Raw genomic sequence first — 8,131 nt, 5'->3', positions numbered from 1 at the left:
GCTTAAACAAGTGATAACTTTAGATAATTCTGCCATAGTATGGACACAAATGGTTGGTTCGAGTATGTAGTATATCCTCTTTTATTTATTAGTTGTTATTATATTAATTTTATTTTTAATGTTTACTTCGTTATAATAATTATCCTAAACTTTACTAATTTTAATGAAGTCTGGTATGGCCTGGTGGTTAAGGCACTTGACTTGCAATCCTTGAGTCATAGAATCAAAATATGTCACCAGATACACTAATCCAATCAATCTCACTATTTGTTGGGAAAGGGTAGCTCAAGAGTTAGCAGTAGATGGTGTTAACCAGTTGCCTTCTTTCTTGTCTCTCACTTCAAAATTAGGGACAGCTAATGCAGATAACCATCAAGCTTGACAACAAACAAACAGATTTTAATGTTATTATTTTTTATTATAAACATTATTTCTGATAGTTTCTTAGAAGATATTAAACCTCTGATTTAGGATGGACAAAAAAGTTATTAAAAACAATTTAAGTGTGTTGTTCACTTCTTGGAGCTGTGCAGGAATGAAATTTTAAACATTTTTTAATTTATCTTTGTGAATTACACTAAATAAATGTTACAAAACGATAGATTTCATATATTAAAATATTTTTGAGTTAAAATTAACATTTTGACATTAATTTTGAAATTTTATGGATGTGTTTAATAGTCTATGTTTAAATACTTATATTAAAAGATAGTTTAAAAGTGTAATAGATAAAGTAATTTCAATGTCAAGCCTCAGGACACTGACATTTTCTCTACAATTAGGGTAATGTAAACACTGAACCTGGATTTGTGGCTCCTCAGGAAACATTAGAAAAGCTTCTTGAAAATCAGATTCATGCCAAAAGTAAACACATGTTCACTAAAAGTAGTGAATCAAGTTCCATGTCTCTTGATGATCAGACTTTAGAACCTCCTGAGGAGGGAGATGTATCACGTCCACCTTCTCAAGACATGACCTCAGATAGCTCTCTGCAGCATGACACTAAAGATGAAGGTAAAAAGTATTACATTGTATTTTAATTTTTCATCATCTTCTTTTAAGTTATTTAGTTGAATTATGATATTCAATATGTTTGTTTTTCAGAATATTTTGACGTGTATTGATTAATAACTTTTTTTTATTACCAATTTTTCATTTTGTGGAATTAAATTGTGCTTAGTTGAAGCAAAAACAATCATGATATATATATATATATATTGTCATGAGTAGGAACCCTTGTTTCCTGTAAAAAAAAGTACTTTAAAAAAATCATAAATTTATTATTTTTCTCCTGTATACACACATGCACACAAGATTACTTGCACAGGGGTTTGTGTTTTCCATCTATAGGCCAATTTTTTATTTTTGTAACAGTAAAAGGTATTGTGAAAAAAAGGATGTTGTTCATGTTAAGATGTGTATTGGGGACATTAAACCATTTTTTTTGTATTTTCATATCAAACCACCAGATGGCAAAAGTAATTTGCATTTCTATTTCATTTCATAATGAGTTTTTCCCATATGCACATTTTTGTTGACTATGTTGCTATTTATTGGCCTTCTCTGTCCTTAAATCAAAATTTTACATCCTGTTGCTGAAAAACAAAAAGTGCTCTGTGCTTAGGGCTCATTCGTTCCTTATAAGAAGAATGGTTAGACCTTACTGGCTGCCTTCTCTGTAGCTTATCATTTAATAGATAGCCCTTGTGTAGATTTATGTGAATATCTAAAACTATCATCTAGTCAGTTTCCATTATCATTTCATACCATGGTAACTAGGTTTCTTGGAATTTTTTGTGGTGTTTCTCTTATTTGTAGAATGGTATAAAACTTTGTGATGTATTTCAAGTTCCATTTTATGTTTATACTACTGGCGATTTCATGCTTTATTTATTTATTTTAATTGTTTTTACTTGTTAGGTTATTATCTTATCTGAAGGAGGTTTATCTATGATTAAAACCTATACTTTTGTGTTTAAAACTGTTTTGAGACAGTGTGTGACTTTTTGGTAGGTTCTATTTTATTTGTTAAAAATTTTCATGTGATTGAGTGTAAGAAATTAATTTTTGAAACTTCTGAGTGAAAACAGAAGTTGTCAGAACAGATATTATACACTGTATTTAGAAGATTTAGAACAAGGTTTTGTCTCAAAATATCCACTAGTTCTTATCATTCCTTTCATTGGCAAACAAAGTTTTAAACTCAGATATGAAATTCAATAAATAATCTATACTTTTAAGAATTTACTTGGATTTTTTGTGAAGGGTTTATCTATTCACAAAGAATGATTTGTTTTTTTAAAGAATTTTGTACAGGATGTGGTTATATAAAGTTTCTTTACTTGTTTAAAAGTGTTTTCTAGTTTGAGGATTTATTTTTTAATAGTAGATATGATTAAAAATATATAGCTTTATGCCCGATTTAATGCTTGGGGGTTTATTTTTTTACAAAATATTTATTTTGCTGATAAAACTTATAAAACATATGGTTGGCTTTCTGAAAGGTTTGCTCCTTTATAAAGGATTGTCTTTTTCATAATAGTTGTCTGTTTGTACCCAGAAAAACTTTATTATCAAAAATATTTATATTTTAGTTACAAATACAAGAAAATTTTGTGTAGGTTGCTTACATGAAAATAGATCACACAAGTAACTTGGCTTAGGTTTTTAACACAGTCTGTTAATAACTGATGATTAATAATCATTAATATGGACATTTGAACTGTTGATAAGTTACAAATAAACCTACAACTTTTTATGGTGATAATTTTAATTTTCAGAACAAGAAAGCCTCTCTGAGTGTTCTATTGCTTTGCAGTCAAATGGTACAAATATTACTGATGAAGAGAAAGCAGTAGCCGCACATAAACTTAGTCAGTCTGCTTTAGAGCACCTCCAACAAGAATTTTCTCTCTCAAACAGGTCAAATTTTATTTCTCTGAATTTCTTGCTTGTAGATTTAACTCTTATGATTATGAATAGAAATATTTAAAGATTATTATAAAAGTTAAATTGATCTATCAAAATAATAAATGATATATTCCTAAGTTAAGTGTATCTTAAATATTACAAAAAGTTAAGTTAGATCAAAATGTATTCTAAATAACAGAACATAAAATGAAAAAATCAACACTACTTCAGAAACTCATGATTATAGTTTAATTCCATAGTAAATAGACCTGTTATGATCTGCTGGTTAGGGTGCTTGATTCAAAATCTGTGGGTCATGGTATCAAAACCCAGCACCAAACATGCTTGCCTTTTCAGCCATAGAGATGTTACAATGTGACAGGCAATCCCACTATTCAGTGTTAAAAGTGTTGTCAGTGATGCTGCTTGCTGGTTGACTTCTCTGTGGTCGGCAGTTCAAAATTAGGGGTAGTAGTAGATAGCCTAAGTGGCTGTATACAGGTACATACCTTAATCTCCTTTGGGGGAGAATAATGACTTGAAAGAATTAATGTTCTGATAAAGGAAAACTTATTTTTAAGTCTGCTACTGTTTTTTTATGTTTTTCTTATATAAACAGACAACTTTAAAAAAGGATTTCTTAAATCAGCTTGATAAAATCAGCTGAGGATATTTTTCTTGTATCTCAATGCTAGACCATTTTTGGAAGCCATTTTTAATGCCCTGGAGTGTACAGAAAATGACCATGCTGCTTTATTTGCTCTGTGTTTGCTTTATGCCTTGGGACACAATGCAGGTAAATATACTGGAGTTTCTAAACTGAGTTTATTTTTTTATACCGCTATAAGAATTTGTATAGGTTGTAATTTAATGTAATGTTATATTTAAATAAAATATGCATACAGAAAAGAATTGATGTTGTTAACTGGTGTATATATAGTAGTAGAATAACTACAAAACATTTCAAACATTAATTGGATATTACTGAGTAATTAATAAAAATTCTTGTTGATTCTTGACATTATGACTTATCCTGTATTTTGGACACTTATAAAGATAAGTATTACAAACTTTCAGAATCAAGCAAAGTTTCCTTGTCAACTAAAGTAAAAAACATTTTAACTTGATGTTTTAGGAAACAAACAATATGAATAAAAGTTGCTTTCTTTGTAATTTGAGAAACTGCACATGAGTGTTTGGAATTAATAAAAAATAAAGTTGATTAAGTTTACCTGTGATAGACAGCATCATAATATATTACTAAAAGACGACACAGTTTGTTCTGTTTGGAACTAAATTGGACCAGTTTTAGTGTATTTGTTAAAGTTGTGTTAATATAATCTCTTAATGATGTCAGTATGAAACTTCATTTTCAGTAACAGACTAACACTAAAAATTAAAACATTTCTTAGTGAACCATAACCATGTAATTTACCTGCTTACAAAGAATCTTAGATAAATTTCCATTATTAACTGGTATACTGGGCCTTGTTTCTTAATGCTTCATAAACTTATAAGTGCAAATTACATCTACCAATATTTCTGTTATGTTAATTAAGAAAAGTATGTTTAGTTTCTGTGACTTGTAGAAAACTTAAAGTGCTTTTATTATTTTGAATGTGTTGTAAACTAAAAAAAAGACTTTATGTATTACTGTCGTATTATAATTCATTATAACTGAAAAATGACATTTGTAGTCTGTGTGTTGTGAAAACTCATGTAATATTAATGTCTTTTAATCCTGGCTTGTCTTCCTGATGTGTTTCACCAACAAACAGCCGGTAGGTAAATTGCTGTGAAACAAGATTGATTAAAGTAATAATTTAGAGATGTAGAATTTTTATTTTGTTGTATGTAACTGTGTGGTTACAAGATAATCTATGTTATAGGCTTAGCTCTTTTGTTCATAAGATTTGTATAATTTTCTAGTTCTAGATTTCTTAGATCTAAGGCTTTTAAAGGGATGGTGTAAAACTGAATAAAATTAACTGAAAAATTACAATTTTTAGTTATTCTGACTTTAATCATATCCCTTGGGTGTGCCTGGTAGTAGTTAACACTATGTAAAATTTTAAATTTCTAATTTGTTGGTGTTTAGTACATGTAGGATAAAAAAGATGTCTAAGACAGTTATTATTAATTTCTATTAGCTGTTATAAAAATATAAAATACAGTAACCATATGTTAATTTTTAATTCTGTATAATGTATGTAATAGTACGTTGTCAATAAATACTTTTCTGTCATTGAAGTCTATTTAGTAATGGCAGAAAATAAAAAAACATAAACAGAAACTTTAGGTGTTATTAGTGTAAGGTTTATACCTGTGAGTGAAGTTTAGTTACAATAAAATTTAATGAAGAAAAATTGCAACAGAAAATATAAACAGTGGCAATTTAAAATATTATTTCAAACAACCAGCTTAATATGGCTTTATTTATCTCTCCAATTTAAATCTGGTCAGTTGTTTGTCGCAAAAATAGAAACTACCACTAATAGTAAAAAGAAAATCATTTTTACATGTGTGGTTTCAGTTTGGGTGGTCATATCAAAATAATGATTCATTTTTACCAGGAATAAATCAGGATCTTCTAGACACCGTTTTGATGCCAACAGATAAATCAGAGGTATGCAGGTCTTTTTAAAATTAAACTAAAGTCAACAGTTCAACACAGTTCAAAAGTTGAAAACAATTTACAAAATAGATGACACTAATGTACAAATTGGAAATATGGCTTTCAAGTTTTATTCTCTATAGTTCTGAAAATTCAATTAAAATTGACTTAAGATACTTTGATTTAGATTAGGTGCTTTAATATATTAAAAGTTCATAAGAAACATATTATTTATTTTAAATGCTGAGTTGATAAAGAGAGTATTCACTTAGAGTGTAATCTACTCATTTACTACTTTTTCAAGATAAGTGGTCATTCTTTCAAATCATAAATAATATTTAACAAAATGTACTTCTGCATGGCCTCCCAAAATGTTCTGTTTCAAGAGTAAATAAAACCAAAGTTAAGAGTAACAAATATTTTTATTTTTTGCTTTTCAAGTTCACATGTCATGCTGTGTTGTAGCCTACAGAATGCATAATTCTTCTCATGATTCATGGCATACGCACGTTTTACTGACGTCACGACAATACAAATTGCAACATTATACATCCCTTATGTGATGTCATTTTAATATCTAATGACTGACTGACAGACAACACACTACTGTATAGTGGTGTGAGTGGTTAAAACAGGTGACCCCTCCAAGCAGTCTTTGGCTCCCTTTGGGAGAAATTAGTACAAAACGTGATTTGTTCTTTTTTGGTGGTTGTCACTATTTTTGTTTCTTTTCACATGTATAATTGCAGTGGTTTTTGCTATTCTCATTCCAAATGTGAAGCTGATTGGCCAAAAATCAACAAGCAGCCAACAGTAATGTAAAGTATGGAAGAATTTGTTGGGATAAAATTACATTAAGTTATTCAGGAGCAGATACATTGATGGAAATTCTTTTCACTTTCTTTTGCAGACAAAACAGCTTTACAACATTAACTTGGTAGAAAGACTTATAAAAATCATCATTCAGAGCTGCCAGTACAGTGAGTATTAATACCTAGTTGATTACTTGAGCAGTAGAACTGTGTAGAAAATAATTAGCTTTTCCCAAAATCTAAACATTAGGATATGAAATGATAGACTTTGCTAAAAATGTTCTTGTATATAATACCAGTTACTGATATTAACTTAGACATGTATTATGAATAGTTTATAAACTGGCCATTTTGAAGATACTGAATGAACCTCATATGTTGTAATCATAGAAACCTTGATTACAAAATAGGATATCAGAAATTTTTAGTGAATGAAATTACAATGGAAATTCAAATACCTTTACAGAAATCTGTGAATTTCTAAGTAGCTCATGAATAATTGACTTTATTTTACTTCTGTGATTATAATATACTTATTACAAATTTAGTGTTATATGTTTCATATAGTCTATTCTTTATGTATTATGTGCTACCTTTTGAGTGATTCAGTGTATTATCCAAAACCTTGTTAAAATTGACATCCAAAATCCATTCACATCTTAAATGTTTTCAGTCTTATGCTATCTACCCTGATCAAACCTCTTCTGAAACAAATTTTGTTTTTCAATAAGTTCTAAACGAAACATTTTTTTATATTTTAAAGCTTTCTTACCTTTGTTTATTAAATACCATGAACTATATTGTAATTGTTTATATATATAAATATATAGCATTACTGTTGTCGGTCCAGGTTGTCAACTTATTGTCATAACGGATAATGTCTGGGGTAATAGTACCCAAATGCATTGGGGATATCCCATCTATCAGACAAAATCCAAACGCTGGTGTCAATCTAGTGAGCCTTCATGGAAAACCATAAAAAAAATCTGGACCGATAACAGTAATGCAGTATTTAATTCATTATTGTTTTATAGTGCTGATTTAATTGTCTATTAACAATCAATGTAATCACTAGTTTGTAAGCTATTTATTTATTTATATATATCTGTTCTGTTTTCTTTTCTTAATAACAGATAGTCGTATAAGATTAGCCACATTAGAAATGAGTATTCTACTTGTGAAACAACTAGTGCTGAAAGATGGTTATAGTTTCCTCCAAGATCGTCATTTGGCTGCAATCGAACAGGCTCGAGAAGAGAGCACCTTGCTGCTTAGGAACTTTTACAAGGTGACTAATTTGTTATTTTCTCTGTTGGAGAATCAGTAGACTACATCCATTTTGAAAAAAATTTGAAAGGTTGTTATTGTTGAATGAAGTATTGTTAACATTGTTTTATAAATTAAACAGTCACTCTTCTTCACACAGAAGTAATTTCAACAATTGTTTTTAGATTTTAAGGAAAAAATATGACTTTGCATGTATTTGACTTATCCATATATTGTATTGTGTTTTTTTAACACTTTCAATAATTACCCCCCAAAACACGTACATTACATATAATAGTTAAATGAACTGCCTAAACATCACGTTAGTGTAGCCTATATAGTGTGTAAAGTTTAGTATACTCTAATCCCTTACAGTGATGACACATGACGAGACACACATTCGGCATGTAATGCTGTTTGAATATAAAAAGGGTAAACAACGCTTCTGTAGCCACAAAGAATATCAAATAAGTTTATGGAAATGTTTTGAACGTTGGTAAGTGTCAACGATGGTTCAGCAAATTTCATT

The 8,131-nt window shown here is 29.2% G+C and overlaps 1 protein-coding gene across 4 annotated transcripts in view; it reads left to right on the top strand.

Moving 5' to 3' along the window:
• The window catches only part of LOC106464895 (protein CLEC16A-like), a 59,077-nt gene that overhangs the window by 33,004 nt on the left and 17,942 nt on the right, over positions 1-8,131 (top strand). For 2 of the 4 annotated variants that reach the window (XM_022392702.1, XM_022392704.1), the window contains exons 11-17: positions 783-1,014; positions 2,781-2,922; positions 3,606-3,706; positions 4,689-4,691; positions 5,484-5,536; positions 6,435-6,504; positions 7,470-7,624. In XM_022392702.1, coding sequence (XP_022248410.1) covers positions 783-1,014; positions 2,781-2,922; positions 3,606-3,706; positions 4,689-4,691; positions 5,484-5,536; positions 6,435-6,504; positions 7,470-7,624 — 756 coding nt within the window. The remainder of the gene's footprint in view (positions 1-782; positions 1,015-2,780; positions 2,923-3,605; positions 3,707-4,688; positions 4,692-5,483; positions 5,537-6,434; positions 6,505-7,469; positions 7,625-8,131) is intronic. The other 2 variants (XM_022392703.1, XM_013925066.2) reach the window with 1 other exon arrangement.

This window comes from Limulus polyphemus, unplaced genomic scaffold (genome assembly GCF_000517525.1).
Source record: "Limulus polyphemus unplaced genomic scaffold, Limulus_polyphemus-2.1.2 Scaffold1773, whole genome shotgun sequence".
Taxonomy (NCBI): domain Eukaryota; kingdom Metazoa; phylum Arthropoda; class Merostomata; order Xiphosura; family Limulidae; genus Limulus; species Limulus polyphemus.
This window is presented reverse-complemented; position numbering and strand designations above follow the sequence as displayed.